The sequence below is a fragment of the Mytilus trossulus genome, chromosome 4 (assembly GCF_036588685.1).
Source record: "Mytilus trossulus isolate FHL-02 chromosome 4, PNRI_Mtr1.1.1.hap1, whole genome shotgun sequence".
Taxonomy (NCBI): Eukaryota; Metazoa; Mollusca; class Bivalvia; order Mytilida; family Mytilidae; genus Mytilus; species Mytilus trossulus.
In genome coordinates this window covers 4,622,564-4,641,928 of record NC_086376.1, presented here as the reverse complement: position 1 = coordinate 4,641,928, position 19,365 = coordinate 4,622,564, and the positions used below count along the sequence as shown (strand labels likewise).

General features: G+C 33.2%; 1 protein-coding gene across 1 annotated transcript; it reads right to left on the bottom strand.

Moving 5' to 3' along the window:
- Positions 1 to 216: 216 nt before the first annotated feature.
- On the bottom strand, positions 217 to 15,273 carry LOC134713693 (uncharacterized). Its single transcript, XM_063574983.1, has 10 exons — positions 15,190 to 15,273; positions 14,153 to 14,219; positions 9,848 to 9,898; positions 6,561 to 7,792; positions 5,313 to 5,400; positions 3,928 to 3,978; positions 3,552 to 3,731; positions 3,047 to 3,246; positions 2,261 to 2,408; positions 217 to 391 (listed from the first exon to the last, which is right to left on the bottom strand). Exons 1-10 carry the CDS (start codon positions 15,196 to 15,198, stop codon positions 315 to 317), a joined length of 2,103 nt encoding a protein of 700 aa, XP_063431053.1. The 5' UTR covers positions 15,199 to 15,273; the 3' UTR covers positions 217 to 314.
- Between the last annotated feature and the right edge of the window lie 4,092 nt (positions 15,274 to 19,365).

Below are 19,365 nucleotides of genomic sequence, written 5' to 3'. Positions count from 1 at the left end.
TATTGATATGTCGACGCTACAACCTGTAGTTTGGTACCTCTTTGAATGACCTGATTTTACTATTAAAAAGAGGAAAAACAGACCAATCATAACCGTAAATCGTTAAAGCACAGTCAGACTTAACTATAGACTAAGACGCCTCTACTAACTAAGGGAACAAAAGAACAGTTAAATATAATGCTACTAGCTACGTATAAATGGTAGAGTTTATTACATAAATTAATAGTAAAAAAATACATTTTAGAAAATAAATAAATATACAAATCAACAACATACATTTCAACTAAATAACTTAATAAGCTGTCGTTCAAAGGTTAAAAATGTCCCATCATTGCCACATACAGGAAGCAGATAATCGTACCAATCAAAATACTGGATACTGGCATGGTACCTAAAAATGAGAAGATGACAAATTAAACACTTGCTCATTTAAAATGAATGCCGCTACTTGGAACTGTACAACATATAGGGCTTTACCATAACTTACATAATATCATTTTTCGTTTTTTCGCTTTAGATGATAGATACATATATGTTTATAATGTTTAATTTGTTCTTTTATTGTTTTTTTTTATGATATATTGTAAAATTGTTATGCTGATTTATGTATGCCTTCAACCTCATTGGAGTAAACATGTGCATTTATTCAATAAACAGTATTCACAACTTCATTGAGGCTTATGACATGTAGAACTTGAAATGAGAAATAAGGACGCCCATATGTTTACTAAATGTGTGTATTCTTTTTATCGCCCATTCTGCCATAAAGTTCCTAACGTATCTTCGTATTATCCATACAGTTACCTGTTTGTTTTTCAAATGATTTAGAGTTTATACGTTTCTAGTGAAAGTAAATCTGGAAAAGCTCTTCGAATGCGCGACATTTATTAAGTTATCTAGATTCGTTAGGCTCTTGTCTCATTGATGTATGCTCCATTCTTCTTTAATTAATATACTTTCTCACGCTCATAATACCTTGCGTGCCATGTATAAAATAAAACAATGTTACTTTTGCATCATAATTAAAAAAAAAAACAGATATGTTTCACCCTGTTTACGAACCTTCCTCGTTGTATAATGTAAAAAACATACTCCGGGCCTCGCGGTCATAAAACTTTCGAGTATGATTTTTCCGACGTAGTCGGTATATTTTCGGTTTGTGCCCTTTGAACTTAAGGACTCTTAACTATGGCAATAGAATACGCATGCTCGAAATCTTGTCTGTGATTGGACAAAATGCTGTCATGGTGGGTGATTTGGTTGTGTTTGAAAAAACGTCTCGAAAATCATATCATGATGGAAAGCAAGTGAAAACTATAAATATTTAAACTAGATCTTACAAAGATTTATATTTTTATTTAAATAATTGTTTCTTCAATAGCTCTTTATATCCATGACAGCTGTTTATTCGAGACAATTATATAATTTTTAATGTAAACTTTGTTGTACGAACGTACATGACTTTTAGAACGCACCTACGCATGTGAGATTTCCGCGGGGTTTTGTTAAAAGCTACTTATACTACCAATAGTGTCTAGCTTTGGTAACCATGAATGAAGTTTAATGTAAACAGTAGAAAATGTATATTTGTTTCTTGCTATTTGCACTGTATTTTTTAGGTGTCATCATAATATTTTTATATATTATTCCCTTAATATAACAAGACTTAGTAAAGAATACTTGTAGTGACATTCAGATGGAGATTTTATTAGAGAGGTCCTGCATCATTAAGTCATTGTGCTTCTGAAGGTTATCGAAATGATAGTTTTAAACATATACTCAAATTTAAATACGTCAGATATCTTTTTTAAAGATAGTTCTTGTTGTACTCAGACTCGAAAATCAACCAATCAAAATGCTGGATTTCATGTTTCGAACATGATTTTTGTGCTCAGAGCACTGAGCATAGTTTTATGACCGTGAGGCCTGGTCTTTCAAATTCTATTCGAGAAAAATACCCGCTCCGATAAAGCAACATTTTTTAATTGTATTACTTTCTGTTCTGTCGGGGAGATCATATAGCTACATGATATGGGATTTGGTCATTGTTGAAGGCCGTAAGGTGACGTATACTTGCTTACATATACGTCGTTTGGTCTCTTGTGAATGGGTGCCTCATTGGCAATCTCACCACATCGACATGTTGTTTTTTAGTGATCACAAACCTGGTCCATCATATTATTGCATGGCAGGATCACAAACCGGGTCCATCATATTATTGCATGGCAGGATCAGTTACCTGACGTTAAAAATAAATTACCTGCTCCGTTACACTGGGTTGGACATCCTGCTATTTCTGCTGACTCATCGCTGCCATCATCACAGTCCTCGCTTCCATCACACCGGAAAGAGAAATCTATACATGTAATGGCACCATCTTTACATCCAAACCATGTCCAAGAGCAATTCTGAAATCGATGTTAAGAAATTAAGAAACTGTGCATGTTTTCGTAAGCGTTTCACTCACAGCTATTTGAAATTGAAAGCTGTGTGTAGAAACCACCAAACAAGCACTACAATTACATTATTTAGAATACACTTGTCTATTGAAATTCACTCTTCATACATCAAGAAACTGCATTAAAAACATATATTTAATATTTGACAACTTGAGAATTCGAACACGCCTATAAAACACAAAGACACTTTACTAACATATAGGTTAATACTTATAAAGTTTATCCAACTGCTGTCGAAATTGTACAAAGTAAAAGTTGAAAGGTCTTTTTTTTTCTACCATTTCATAATATACAATTGGTGACCGAAGAATTTAATATTTACCGAGGTCTTATGTCGAGGTTGATATATATGTTTATATTGAGTAACCTTGTATACTACCAATAAAAAGTCATCAAATCTTTTTATATGATTGTTGTGTTTAAAAACTTTGAAGAAGCTTCAATTGCAAAGTTTAGTTGATGGTTCAGTGTAACCAACTGTTGGAACGCTGTATAATAGACTAATTTATTTCTATCAGAGAACGTTACTTAAAATATAAATAAAATCAGAAAAGCCAATTAATGGAGTAATATAATAACAAACATACTCTATCAATATTTCCAATAACTGACGGATAACAAGTTCCATTCCAGCAGCTGTCAGTTTCTATAGCAGTTCCGGTAGTACAGTTGTCCCCGCCATGTTGAGGAGCTGGATTGTCACACTCACGTGTTCTGTTGATTTCACCAGTTCCACATGACACCATACAGTCAGTCCATACTCCCCATGATCCCCAGTTTCCATCAACTGTAATGATAGAAATGATGTTACAGCTAGTCTGTTTCTTTGTTTTACGGTACTTAATGTTAGTAAACATCAATGAGTTGCGAATACTGTTTTAGATAATGTATTGATATATCTATCCGCAAAACAGACAATTTTTCTTAAGTCTACACAATACATGTACATGTACCTACAATATTTCTATCTGATCTTTCAAGTAACTTATATTATTTCTACAAATATTAAGGGGTTACAATGTTGACAATTCTGAAATGATGCAATCTATGTTATCTTGCAAAATTAAATTGATTTATTATGGATATACGCACTTGGGCAGGGTATGACAGATGAACAGGACTGTGTCTCGGACGAGTCACCAGTGCAATCCAATCCATTGTTTGCAGGAGCAGGATCTGTGCATGATCTTGTTCTGATTTGTGAACCGGATCCAGAATCGCAAGTTACGGAGCATGCGCTCCATGCAGCCCAATCTGCCCAGTTTCCGTCAACTGAAAAAAAATAAGAAATGTATAATACACAAATGCCAGAACAATAATGGCGATTTGCTCTCTGAGACGTTAAGAGGAAAGTGTTTTTGAATCTTGAATATAAGCGTACATTTTAAATATAATCAATGAGTTTCTATGTGTAAATATGGTAAGTTGAATGTGAGAAATTATTTTATAAATATGATACAATTCTTACCTCGGGGAGCAGTAGCTAAATCTTCATCTATCAATCCATCACCGTCATCGTCTGCAATTATAAAAAATGTCAACTATTAAAATGCATTGTTGTGTTTTTGTTTTGCTATTTTTACTAATTGATTAAGTTAGCCTAGAGAAAGGTTCTTTAAAGAAGTTCATTGAAAGACGAAACCCACCCTTTTTATACAATCTAAAAAAGACAAAATTTCATTTTGAAAAATAAAATACAAACTTATTTATAATTGATATCGATTTTATCTATCTCTTTACATCTGCAAACTGCTTATGCCTTAGACATTACCAGTATTTTTGTTTAAATCTAGATGAGAACAGTAAATAGTTGAATGTTAGAACAGTATTAAAATGGACGGATGTCTTTTGAAGTACAATAAAATGTTATTTCATTTGATCCATATTGTTACATATACTACACTGATTTCAATAAAATATTAAACTTCTAGGTTTTTACAATTTCAACTAAAAAAGATAACTATTATTTCACCTAAAAAAGTGCTGATGTGATTACTTAGATACCCCAATGAGGGGCCTCTGTGTTACATTACCTATTCCATTGGCTGATGTGATTACTTAGATACCCCAATGAGGGGCCTCTGTGTTACATTACCTATTGCTGATGTGATTACTTAGATACCCCAATGAGGGGCCTCTGTGTTACATTACCTATTGCTGATGTGATAACTTAGATACCCCAATAAGGGGCCTCTGTGTTACATTACCTATTCCATTGGCTGATGTGATTACTTAGATACCCCAATGAGGGGCCTCTGTGTTACATTACCTATTGCTGATGTGATTACTTAGATACCCCAATGAGGGGCCTCTGTGTTACATTACCTATTGCTGATGTGATTACTTAGATACCCCAATGAGGGGGCCTCTGTGTTACATTACCTATTGCTGATGTGATTACTTAGATACCCCAATAAGGGGCCTCTGTGTTACATTACCTATTCCATTGGCTGATGTGATTACTTAGATACCCCAATGAGGGGCCTCTGTGTTACATTACCTATTGCTGATGTGATTACTTAAGATACCCCAATGAGGGGCCTCTGTGTTACATTACTTATTGCTGATGTGATTACTTAGATACCCCAATGAGGGGCCTCTGTGTTACATTACCTATTGCTGATGTGATTACTTAGATACCCCAATGAGGGGCCTCTGTGTTACATTACTTAGATACTCCAATGAGGGTCCTCTGTGTTACATTACTTAGATACCCCAATGAGGGTCCTCTGTGTTACATTACTTAGATACCCCAATGAGGGGCCTCTGTGTTACATTACTTAGATACCCCAATGAGGGCCTCTGTGTTACATTACTTAGATACTCCAATGAGGGGCCTCTGTGTTACATTACCTATTCCGTTGGCTGTTTCTTCATCAATCCACCCATCACAATCGTTATCCACGATGTCACCGGCTACTGTTTGAGTGGCTGAACATGGCTATATAAAACACAAATGGACTACTAGTCTATGAACTATTGATTGTATGACTGAGGGCTGGATCCACATACAAACTGATATTTCTTAATCACTTGCTTATATGTATAAGTAAATTCAAATTTGACGGATTAACTTTTTTTTATTCAAAGTCGGACAAAAAATAAGCTTTTAATACACAGGAAAATTATACGATCTTCAAATCGTTGATAAATTTTATAGAAAAAAGGTAAATATTATATTTAACAATATTCATAAACCAACAATACACCCCAGTTCATATTGCGTATTAAGTCGGCTTCACATCACTCTATTATTATTTATCTATATTTTTTTAGAAATGCATTCTCTTTACTATCTACAGATCGTCTTAGTAAACGACACTAAATGATTCGTATAACCATGTAAAAGTTATATTCTATATTATATACACTACTTCGACGGTTTAATGAAATTGTTTTGTAACTTTTGACAAGGGGAAAACAGGAACTTGACACTGGATTTTCATTTAAAATGTTAAACATTTCGGTGTCAATATTCTTACCAAAGTTACAAGTGTTTCATTTTTTTTTTTAAATAATACTTTTTAACAAACTACAGACACTACAAGACAGTATGGCACGGTGATGAAAGGCCACAAGGGTCTAAGAAAGCTTGAACTTTCTGATATTTAATTTTTTCTGTTTGTTAAATTCAAATAGAAAATTTAATTGTTCCAAATTCAGCAAGTGAAAGTGAGCATATTAAAATCAGAATTTCTGGTATTCAAATATATACAAACGGGAAATAAAAGTTCATAGAATTCAATTATAAGCAGAATTTCTCGAGAAAAAAAAATACCACACGGCGAAACAATAATTTTTAATAGCTAAAGAGGTAACGGCACACTGTCTTTTTACATGTAGCGCTGAAGTACAAATCACATGGATTAAAACCATCGTTTTTTTTAATCTCCTTTTTGTATTTAATCACCTTTTCAAAATCTAAAGGACTATGGGTAATTTCATTGTTCGTACTCCAAAATGAAAATAACGTTACATCATTGGTTTAATTTCTATTGTTTATCACGTATTAAACAAATCACAACGTTTTGGTGTCAGCTTTTTGAAATATAACCCACAATGCATTAGATTCTGAAACGGCAAATTGAAAATAATACTTACCGCATTGATTTGTGCTAATCGAAAACCACATGCATAAGCATATGAATTAGTCTGAGCGTTGCCGAAGGCTATTGCCATGAAAGTCGCAGCCGGGTCGTTACTGAAGACTGAGTGTGATCCAGGACTAATATCAAACGTTGCAGTGACCAAATTGGCTGACCCAGCAATTGCTGTCCATGATGTGCTTGCAGCAACATTGTCAACCATTAAATCGGAAGTTTTTGATTTATCTATAACAATCAAGGCGTAATTTGTAAAATCACCGCTTGGTGTTTCAACTGTGCTAAAGGTATAGTCTGACGGAAATTGGGGAAGAGGTGGTATTACTGTCATCTGTGGATCACCGCCATTAGGTGCATCTCCAACCTGGGAACTGACGGTTTTCCCGAACATAACGACCATGACTGCTTTGTCAGATGTTATGGTTTTATAATCCCCTGTGTCGACGTTCAGTTCGATGTATTCATATGCATTGATGGTTCCATGTGTTGAACCGGCCAATGACACAGTGGTAGAATCTTCACTTGCAACTATTCTGAAGTAATCACCAATAGTTCTATCTGGTGTACTTATGGTGAAGAAGTCTTTGCCCCAAGTGTCAACTGACATTATCTGTTCTACAAGATGGTCAGAACTTGAACCTGTCATTGTATCTACTACTGCTACCTTTTTGGCTCCGCTGAAAACTGATACTGGATGAGTTGATTGGATTCTTGTTCCGGTGAAGTCACCATCGGTTTGATGACAATGAAATGTTTGGTAGCGATCAAGAACAACGGTGAATGAATCACCGTTAGTATATGCATTGCCGTTGTATGTAACAGATAAGGTAGTAGACACAAATGTCGGAAGTGTAATAGTTATAGTGGTTCCATCAGTTACACCAACAACCATAAACTGTCCGTCTTCAGACCATGTGATCAGTACATATTCTGTTCCTAATGTGTCGGTCGGAAAACCTACGAATCCATCTGTGGAGTATAACTCTTTGTTTACAGCGAATACGGTGATTTCTTCTGTTGCTTCGACCAAGACACCTTTATTTCCTAGTTCTACATCTGCCCCGCGAAGGTTCATCGTTATGGTTATCTTTTCAATATTACCACGTGTGACAGTTGTAGACGCAAGCGTACTTCCGGGTGAATATAAAGGGGCTGTTACCGTTACATCTACGGCTGAGTTAGAGCTTGTGGTCACAAAGAGTTCAAGGTCATTAGTTGAAGATCCTGAAACTATAGAAAACATATCATTTTAATTAGTAAAATTATGTATGGTATAAATATAAAATTAACGTTTTTCTGTAATATAAATGGCCTGGAGGATCTGATTGTTAACGGGATTTTCGTCGAAAATGTCAGTTTTTGATTTGGGGACATAGCAAGCGGTCGGTCGGGCGAACGGCAGCCAAATGTTGTCCGTGCATTAACTCACGAACCGTTCAGCCAAAGCTGTTAAAAGTTCAATATGTTGTTACTGGCAACAAAATGGATGTCAATTTCACGAATGACTATTTTAACTTTTATCTTTCAGGAGTTATGGTACTTGAAAAATTAAGAAGATGGTGTTTCAAGTCATGTTGTTGTATTTACGTATGAACCATTCAACCAAAGCTTTTCCAATTTTAATATATTGGGTTATTGATGACAAAATGGAGGTAAAATTTGATATTGACAATTTTCACTTTCACCGATCAGGAGTTATGGTCCTTGACAATTTGAAAAATGGTGTTTCCAGTCATGTCCGAGCTTTAACTCATGAAACGTTCAACTAAAGCTTTTCAAAAATTAAGTTTTTACTGTAACTGATATCAAAATGAAGGTCAAGTTTGATATTGACGATTTTCACTTTCTTCGTTCTGGAGTTATGTTATTTGTGATATTGAAAACTGCTAGGACACTAATAAATGTTCATAAATCAAGTTTGCTGTCGCTGTGTCCGCCTCTTGTTATACATGTAAGATGATTTTGGAAATGCGCAATCACCAAGTTATATGATTCTTGTAAATATAAATGAACCTATATAATGAAGACATAAATTTTCTATTACAATGTAGTTAAATGAGGCGGAGCTGACATTTTAGTAACTGCTAGTAGTCCTTTGTGAATATATGTACCATTGTCATTTTGCTTAGCTCTTATTGTTACCTCTTCTGACATCGGACTCGTACTTCTTTTAATCGGAGTTTTACTCTACGTATTGCTTTATTTTTCTTTATTCTACATTTACTAGAGGTATAGGGGAAGGGTTGAGATCTTACAAAACATGTTTATCCCCGCCGCATTATTGTGCCTCTTCCAAGTCACGAGCCTCTGGCCTTTGTTAGTCATGTATGTTTTTTTACTTTTAGTTCATTTATATTTTTTGGAGTTTAGTATGACGTCCATTTTCACTGAATTACATGTAGTTAACATTTTTTATTTAGGAACCAGCTGATGTCGTCAGAGTCATCTTTTGGTTGTTATGCAGTCCCATATAACAAAAAGAAAACTTTTTCAGATAGAAGCTTTAGTACTATTGGGCCAAAATTGTGGAATGAACTAGGTACAAATGTAAGAAACTCTGAAGCTTTGGATATTTTTAAAAGTCGGTTGAAAACATTGTATTTCGAAAATTATTTTGAACTTTTCTGACTTTTTTCTTGTGTATCACAGTATAAATTTTCAATTTTTGGTATTGTACATACATATTGTATTTTTGTTTAGTATTTTTGTATTTTATATGTCATTTATGTACAACGCCACTGAATACATATTGTATATGTAGAAATAGGCGTTTAATTAAGTTTTCATGTTTCATGTTTCATGCCCACAACCTAGTGCGGGATTTTCTCGCTGCATTAAAAACCATTAATAGCCTTCGGCTGATATCTGCTCTTTGGTCGGGTTGTTGTTTCTTTGACATATTCTCATTTCCATTTAACTATCAACCCGACCAAGATTATAAAACCAGTTAAATTGGAAGTTTGTTTTTCATGAGATGTGTATTTACATAGTGCTCACGTCCGGACCTTTTATAGCCATGGTAGATATATAGTTCATTGTTGAACAGTTAAAGGCCGACGGTGAGGCATATTATTACTTATATCTTCCTTGTTGATTTCTGTTGGACAGTTAGCATACTGGCAATCAAACTACAGGACAAAAGAAAAAAAGGAAGCATCGAATCCCAGAACCCTCTGGATTGGCAACTAACTTATGTACCTTTTGCAATCCTATTGAATATCATTTATGTATACAGAAGATTTGTATAGATTTTTCTACTGTTTCATTTGACAGTAAACTACATACCTCTGTTGTTCATAAAGCCAAGTAAAAACTCTGTGCCTTGGTTATCTCTGCCTGAAATTAACAAAATAACATATATAAATTTTATGGTCGTCATCACAGTTGGTAGACCGTTTCACAAAAGATATCGGATAAGTTCCTTATGTCGTAACTATCCTCTTCCCTTTTCATGAATGAGACCTACCGAATTAGACTATTTACCGGATTTGTTATTACATAAGCAACATGACGGGTGACACATGTGGAACAGGATCTGCTTACCCTTCCGGAGCACATGTCGTGAGATCACCCCCAGCTTTTGGTGGGGTTCGTGTTGCTTAGTCTTTAGTTTTATATGTTGTGTAATGTGTATTATTGTTTGTCTGTTTGTAATTTTCATTTTTAGCACAGTTTATTTTCGATTTATGAGTTTGAATGTCCCTTTGGTATCTTTCGTCCCTCTTTTATAAGAAATATTTACTGTTTGACATTTCTTGATTGATATCTCTTTGACAGGGGTCAAACCGCATAACAGATTTAAGACTTTAATTAGCGCCATTCGCGCCGTTTTATCTACACACGACTTGACGACATTCTCTGCATTTAAAAGCAACTAGAACACATCCGCGAAATCGCGGGCATTTAGAGCGTGGTTGAAAGTATGTAAAGTGTTGTAGGAAGAATTTTGTAAAAGATTTACTGACTTGTATTTCAGGAAAAGTATTTTTTTTAACCCTCCTTCTTTATTTTCAAAATTCCTATTTTTTTGTTTTCTATTAATTTCATTATGAACATACATGTAGTATATTATGAACATTAAAGTCAGGGGCCTGTAATTTAGTGTTCATTTTTTGTAAATAAATAAGGCTGTTAGTATTCTCATTTGAATTGTTTTACATTGTCATTTCGGGGCCTTTTATATCAGACTATGCAGTATCGGCTTTGCACATTGTTGAAGGCCGTAGGGTGACCTTTAAATGTTAATTTCGGTGTCATTTTGGTCTCTTGCGGAGTGCTGTCTCATTGGCATTCATACCTCACTTTTTTTTGTAAAAAACTTAATGACTGGAGAATTTCAGAAAAGATATCAAAAGTCATAGGTAATTTGGGACAGGATAATTGTTTTTCTAGCCCGGCTCCTTTCTAGCCCGGCTCCTCCTTTTTCCACAAAAGAAATCCTTTTTTTTTGTTAGTTCTCTATTAATTTTAATGACACATGGATAATTTTAGCGCTTATCTGTATATTATGAACATTCATAAAAGGGCGGATAACACCGGGAGGGGTGCTGATCCCGATATCCCGGTCTTAAGAACATGAAATCCAGAGGTTCCGAATTTAATATAAATTAAATATCTCGACATCCTGAAATTCGAAAAAAGAAATCCAAGATCCCGAAATGGTCAATCCTGAAATTTCGATCTTAACCCGTTCCCGACGTCCCGAAAAGGTCCTGCTTCATTTATTACTATAAATAAAGTGTATTTTCTTTTAAATTCAATTCTCAGTTAAATAATTGATCCACGTCGGTCATTGATATATTATACAGACACTCTCTTTTTAATAAACTCTGTGACCGCCTTGAGTAGTAAACTTGAAAATGGTATCAGACAGAAAATACCCTTTATTCCTAGTATATGTATTTGTTTCAAAGTATACAGTAAACGCAAGCCGGAGGTCTAATCTGAATTACAATTTCGTCCAATGACGGATATCAGACAGAAAATACACTTTATTCGTAGTATATGTATGAAAAAAGTATACAGAAAACGCAAACCGGAAGTCTAATCTGACTTAAAATTTCGTCCAATGACGGAAACATATCCGGACGCCTTTTTTTCTCGTTTTTCTCCCAAAATAACTCAATCTGGATAATCATATGAACGGATGACAAATGCAATTATGCACTGTTCATATAGGACACAGAGGCATGAAGATTAATTTATTGTGGAAAGAAGAGAAGCGACACCCAAAATGAGGTCTTCTCGTTTAATAGTATAGATATTATAAAAAAATATTATTTATTTATGAAAAAGGGGAATCGTGTTTGTCACGTTGAATACGTCATCTAGAAATATTGAACAGTTATTTATAATGCTAAACATCATTTTGTTATACTAAAAGAGCAAGTAAATACATTCAACGTGTTATCTAACATGACAAAAGAGAAATAAAGAAAAACCGCCCATATCATATATGCACGGGTCCTCTTCACGTGGCTATAAATACAATAGTTATCTAGTTCCATTTAAAATTTTACAGTAACTTAACTTCATGTATGTACTCTGATGTTCTAACCAAAAAATATGTTTATTTCTAAAGATTAAATTAAACATTCAGGAACATGACTGAAGGCACTTGTCAGTATCAAAAAGCATATTCGTGAATCATCTTGATATTTAAGCTATGCTCCGGGGAGATTTTTAATATGTTTTATTTTATGTTTTTTTTCTTTCAAATTCAAGTAGACTGAAAAGCTCTTTGAATCTCAAACTGTTACTGAAACAAATACTGGGAAAATGAGTCATTCTTCTTTAATAAGTAAATAGTCTTAACTAATTAGATAAAGGAAGATGGGGTATGATACTATGAGTGAGGTTGCCCCTCATGAGTGCCAAGGAGACAACTCTCCATCCAAGTCACAATTTATAATTGTCAACCATTATAAGTCAAGGTACGGTCTTCAATACGCAGTCTAGGCTTACACCGAAAAACATGCTATAAAGGGCCAAAAAAATACTAGTGTTACACCATTCAAACGGGAAAACCAACGGTCTAAACTCTATAAAAAAAAAAGAGAAACGAGAAACACTTATGCACCACATAAACAAACTACAACCTGCTGCATTGAAGTATGCATTCCAAACTAAAAGCAGGTGCAACCAGAAGTACATTAAGATAGAGACCATTCTTATATCACATCTTTACTGCACCTAGAAAAGCTAATGTGGCAATATTCAAAAGACGTTTTCTTACATTTGATGCCGTTGTCGGCAGTACTTTCTATTGGTGGCACCTTGTACGCATATGTACAGTTAATATGTCTGTTTAAAAACAACAACAGGATATTTGCAAAAAAACGAACTCTGAATAAAATGCAAGACGGAAAGGTCTTACATGTGTATGTAGAAAATGGTGTATTTAACCTGGTTTTAAAGCTAGCTAAACCTCTCTCTTGTATGACAGTCGCATCAATTTCATTATATTGACAGCGATGTGCCAACAAAACAAACAGACATTAACCGGTCAAAATGTAAAAAATCTATGTACAGCAGTGGTGCGTTGTTTACAGTTTTACTGTCACCATAGGCGACACTTACATATCACATTTTCTGAATTTAATTGTGTTTTGTTATTTAACCCGGAGTGAACGTTATTTATATGTGATATAATTTAATTGCATTAAATGTTGAACTCTGTTTAATAAGATATAAAGGTTTTATCATCTTCCTTTTGAACTTTAAAAGTTATATACCCGTAGCGACCATCATTTAATAGTCATCATAGTAAGGTTTTTCTACCTCAGGAATAGATTACTAGTACCTTAGCTGTATTTGGCAAAACCGTTAGGTTTTTTTTTGTTCCTGAATGCTCTTCAACATCGTACTTTATTTGGCCTTTTAACATTTTTTTATTCGAGCTTCACTGATGAGTCTTTTGTAGACGAAACGCGCGTCTTGCGTCAATACTAAATTTCAATCCTGGTGTCTATGATGAATCCTGGTACCTTTGATAACTATTATACACATATACAAAAAATAATGTATTTTTGAAAATTCATTATTATCGTGTGTTTGCAAATATCAAAATATACAAACTGCTGTTATTCATAATAAAATAACAAATAGGTTATACTCATACATCAACTAAAGCTCTTTCATTTGAGTTCGCGATGCTTCCAGGAAAATTTGATTCCGTTTCCCGTTATGTGCATGCAAAGACAGCAGCATAACGAAAGTAAAAAAGAAAGAAAAAAAAATGAAAATTAAGTGATACTTTTTAGCAAACTTAAAAACAAATAATTAAATAAAGTTCAACTTGATTTAAAAAATATATTAAGTGTAAAGTATACCAAACAAATGGCATATGCACGTAGTTTTGCTGACCATTATAAAACAAGTATTTTAACTTAAGTAGTAAATAAATCCATCATGTGTACCAAGATTGAACTTTTGTTCAACAGACGCGTGTTTGGTCTACCAAAGTAAGTAAACTTTTTCAAATTCTGTTTTTAATAACTGATATATGTTTGTAAAAAAATACCTTGAAATATTGGAGAGAAAAAATATAAGAATATTAAAAGGTAATTGTTCATATGTTACAGTATTTACCTTGCCCGTAGCAAATCCCTAATAGGACTGTCAAATATAAAAGAGTCTTCATGTTCACTGAGCAGATCTAGAAAGAAATACAAATATAATCTTACTCTAATTCAGATATTGTAGATAGTAATTGAAAAGTACTAGCCAAACAAAACCGTTGTCTCACTAATATATTTTCGCATCTCATGTTATCGAAAAGACCTTGAGCGGATTTCAATATTGAGTAAATTTTTTTTCCGTATGTCATATGCAAAGTTTGGACACACAAATGAGTCAAGAAGAACACTGAGGTATGTTTTAAATAATAATTTAGTAATAACTGTTTAAACCTATCTCCTTTAACTTTGCAGGATGAATAAATACAGTCACTTACGATCAAAGTTTCGCTGCCTCGTTTCACATAGAGTGGAAATAACACATACATAATTTTAGTGAGGGGTCTTAATTTGTCCTGTTGCGAGGAAAATAATTTTGTCCATATCTAATATGTCCTCATCTCAATCAAAACCCTATTGCACAATCTACTACTTATTGCATTACGTGTTGATTTGTTTTCATCCTCAACCTGCATATACTATTTGCCACTGGACGTTAGGTAAACAACAATCAATCGACGAGTTATATCTTCTCATTATTTTTATAACAATATAGTTGATTTCTGTCAACATCTTTAGCACAATACTTACAATATACATTTTATATAGGATAATCGAAACGCAGTAAATTCGTTTAACGATAGTACAGTAAAATAACAAAAAATACTGAACTCCGAGAAAATTTAAACAAGGAAAGTCCTTCATCAAATGGCAAATTCAAAAGCTCAAACACATCAAACGAATGGATAACAACTGTCATAAATCTGACTTGCTACATGCATTTTCATAAGTAGAAAATTGTGGATTAAACCTGGTTGAAAGCTAGCTAAAACTCTTACTTGTATGACAATTGTATCAAATAAACGACAGTACAATAAACCTCATTTACTGCTAAACTGGTTTACCAGCTATGCAAATATATTTGTCACTTATACATGTAATTATATTTACCTCATGCATGCCACTCGAATAGAAGACTAATGAACCACAATGGTGATTGCGAAAGTATGTATATTGCAACCCCTCAGTATGCTTAGCTTATTAATTGTTATGCTGTTTTATTTATAATATTAATAATGTATTGGTAAGTACTTTCAATATTGACACTACATATCGTTTCATTACCCTTCAAAATTTAAACTTTCTTACTGGTCAAGAAAACTATGGATTTTAATACTAACAACTTATCATATCTTTTAAAAGAATTTGTGTCACCAAATGCATGTCAATCATTTAACGCAATTTCAAAAAGCTAAGATATATATTTACCATTATAATTATCTCAATTCTCTTTCTAAATGGATATGTATTTATTCCAAGGAAGGCTTGAAATCTCCATTTAAAGTGGTACTAAACGCCTTGACTAAATTGAATTTGGCGTGTTTATTATAAAATTTTGACAAATTATTTACTTTAACTTTAATCACACATTTAAGCACAAACAAATCAATGGAAATATAGCAGTCTGAAAAACGATTTTTTTTATCATTAAGAAGCTTACTATTCTTTAACAATAAAACGTGATTAAAAAGTTCAATTTATTTTTAAAGAGTTGTCTCCTTTTAGTGTTGTAACACTATTTCAGTAAGAGATCTGTAAAAATGCGTATATATATCTTTTCGTCTGTTCTTTTGAAAATGTTATTACATACGAGAACCATAACACATTTTTACTTCTGTAAACACTAAATAAACTAATCATGGCTACCAGGATTAAATTTTGTATATACACCAGAAGCGCGTTTCGTCTACAAAGACTCAACAGTGACGCTCGAATCCAAAAAGTTTAAAAAGGTCTAATAAAGTACGAAGTGGCATTAGGGACCAACATTCCTAAAAGTTTTTCAAAATACAGATAAGGTAAACTATTCCAGGGGTAGAAAAAGCCATAGTATTTATACATTCAAATGATTGTAAACAGTTAATTTATAAATATAACCATATCAATGATAATTCAGGTCAGCACAGAAGTCGAAAAGAGTTCAACTTACCTTATACTCTAGTTAAAAAGAAAGAGGACAAACGTCATATCTTATTTGATATAATCATTTTGTTAATTTATTTGAAAAAAATTCCCAGAGAATTGAAACGGAGAACATGTCAATGAGAAAACAATCCGGCGAAAGAATTCCTCTTCCAGAGGCCAAAAAAATGTCGTCCAGCGAAAATGAACGTCACAATGAACACATAAACATATAAATGAACCAAAATTTAAAACAAAACGTACATGAGTAACAAAGGTCAGAGGAAAAATTGCGGTGGGGTTTAATATGTTTTGTGAGATCTCAATCCTACCCTATACCTGTAGCCAATGTAGAACAAACAAACTCACTGCAATACATGCAATAAAACTCAGTTTAAGATAAGTCCGGTTCCGATTATGTATGGGAAACAGACGAAACCAAGCAAAATGGAAATGATACATAAATTAAAAAAATATATTTGCAGTTACTGGCATGCCTACTCAGAACTCAATTAAACTGATTAGGGTTTTGTATTATGCCGTAATATATGAACATGTATATTTGATTTATTTAGCCATTTGTGTTAACGTTGTGTGTCTGTGGTGTATCTCACACAGTCTTAGACGCCGAATCTTAATTGTTGCTTGATTACTTAGTAACCTGTTATGGTTGTTTAGGTTGCACCCACATGTTGTTGATATACCATAATATATCAAGATAACAAGACTGACTGAAGGAATTGCATAAACCCAAAAATGAGAGAAATATGATAAGGGATAAGATAAAATCGGTAAAATACAAATTAGACGACTTTTCCTATGACGAAAGATGTAAACCGCGAAAACGTATCCCTACTGACTTGAGTCACAGATGCATCGCTTCGATCTTCATATCTTAAATATGTTGCAACAGTGTTTGTGTTTATAGCATATCCAAATGAATGAAGCAAGTACTCTTAAACGCTTAAAGATATACGACTAGTCAGATGATATGCTTCTGTTGCTTAGTGACAAGTATAAATCAGTGCGTTTGTTACAGAAACCATGAAGTTATATTAAAGATATTCTAGTTTCGGTATTATCCCTTATCTCAAGTTCACATGGCTTTATGAGATGCAAGGTTGGTAAATGAGTGGCAGGTGTTATCACCAACATATCCTTTATTTAAATTACAGATTTTTTTGGTTATGAGAAAATTCTGTTTAAATCTGGTCGAATGAGTGCAAAAATAAAGTAGTCAGAAGAAACTGTACAAGTACAACCTTATTTAAATACCAACTCTCTGAAATTATGAAAATATATCAAACTCAAGAACTTTGTTGTCGATCAAAAGGTTTGTTTATTCGTTTTTGAAGCATTTGGTTTTTAATCAGTTTAGTTATTCACAAAAAAGGATTGTTCATGACCTTAATCATGAAATTCATTTTAAATTTGAATTTGAAAAGATAAGTCAGTGAAATGTTAATACCATTTCGTCCTATTTTCATTAATTTTTTTTATATCAAATATTGATAAAAGTTATTATTTGATGAGTTATTAAACTATCCTACTTTAACAAACAGGTGAATCAACAAATGTTTATTACCGGTTAAGCAGATTACCTCTATGACTGGGTCACTGTTACAAAATAAGAGTAATGTCTTACACTATCAAAATGACTATCCTACCAGAAAATATATCGTACTTTAAAATAGTTATCAAAGGTACAAGGATTATAATTTAGTGCGACAGACACGCATTTCGTCTATATAAGACTCATCAGTGACGCTGAGTTCAAAATAGTTATTAAGCCAAACAAGTACAAAGTATAAGAGCATTTAGGACCCAAAATTCCAAAATACGGCAAAATTGTTGTTACAAAAACAGAGATATTTTATCTACGTTGCTTCTTAACAAATTAAATCTTCAGATCTTGACTTTGCCAACGACGCAAATAAAATGATATATCAAGGCTTATATCAATATATGTCTATATACTTATTACAATGCATGTTTTGAGTTTCGAATTTAGAAAATATTTGCACAATACTTGCAGTTCAAAAGTCTTTTAAGCTTGTAAATGCAAAAGCAACATTACACTGAAAATGCTGGAGCAACATTACATTGAAAACGCAGGAGCTACATTACATAGAAAACTAAAGGAGTTCTTTCTAAATCATGATCAATTTATTGAAATTCAAAGTGAAATTCAATATTGAAGTGAAATTCAATATTGAAGTGAAATTCAATATAAAAGTGAAATTCAATATCGAAGTGAAATTCAATATCGAAGTGAAATTCAATATTGAAGTGAAATTCAATATTCAAAATGTACCCACACGATCGGAGTAGGGATATACTGTATTTGTACATACAGAATACTTGTTGCCTCTTTTGTTATATTGAGAGAATATGAAATTTGGTCTGTAACGATATGATGAATATCTGTTCTCTTATGTATCCCTTCATACTTTGAACCACACCATTATTTTATTTATTATTATTACTTTTACTGTTAAGTCTGGTTTTTGTTATATCTACTTTACGTGAGTCTGCATTTATGTAAGCCGTCATACGACAAAATTATTTTTATGTCTACCTGTACGAATTTCAAACGCGCAATTTTACACCAGTAATGAAAACCTTCTATCATTTATGGGTAGACTTTACAGAGATAATTCAGCCGTATTTGACGTGAAACTGTACTTATGTATCCCGTCATACTTTGAACCACACCATTATTTTATTTATTATTTTTACTGTTAAGTCTGTTTTTTGTTTTATCTACTTTACGTGAGTCTGCATTTATGTATGCCGTCATACGACAAAATTATTTTATGTCTACCTGTGCAAATTTCAAACGCGTAATTTTACACCAGTAATGAAAACCTTCTTTCATTTATGGGTAGACTTTAAATAGATAAATTCAGCCGTATAAGAAAAGCAAAATGAGAATGTTAAATTTGATGTATGCCTTTTTGTGCTTCTTTGTTACATTTGTTGTTTATGTAGTGATATTAAGATGATAACACAATATTGACTGTTGTACCCCTATTTTTGACATTTTTACTCTTTGAGTATGTTTGTTTTGTTCATGCATCGTTGACAATGTAATGGAATTTGATGCGACTGTCATACAAGTGAGAGGTTTAGCTAGCTATAAACCACCATTTTCTACATACGAAA

Bases quoted from the DNA above. Each gene is read 5' to 3' on its own strand.
- LOC134713693 (XM_063574983.1), bottom strand. The intron at 3,979-5,312 runs GTAATGTAACAC...TTATAATTGCAG, and splicing joins AGAAACAGCCAACGGAATAG to ACGATGACGGTGATGGATTG. The intron at 3,732-3,927 runs GTAAGAATTGTA...ATTTTTTTTCAG, and splicing joins TTTAGCTACTGCTCCCCGAG to TTGACGGAAACTGGGCAGAT.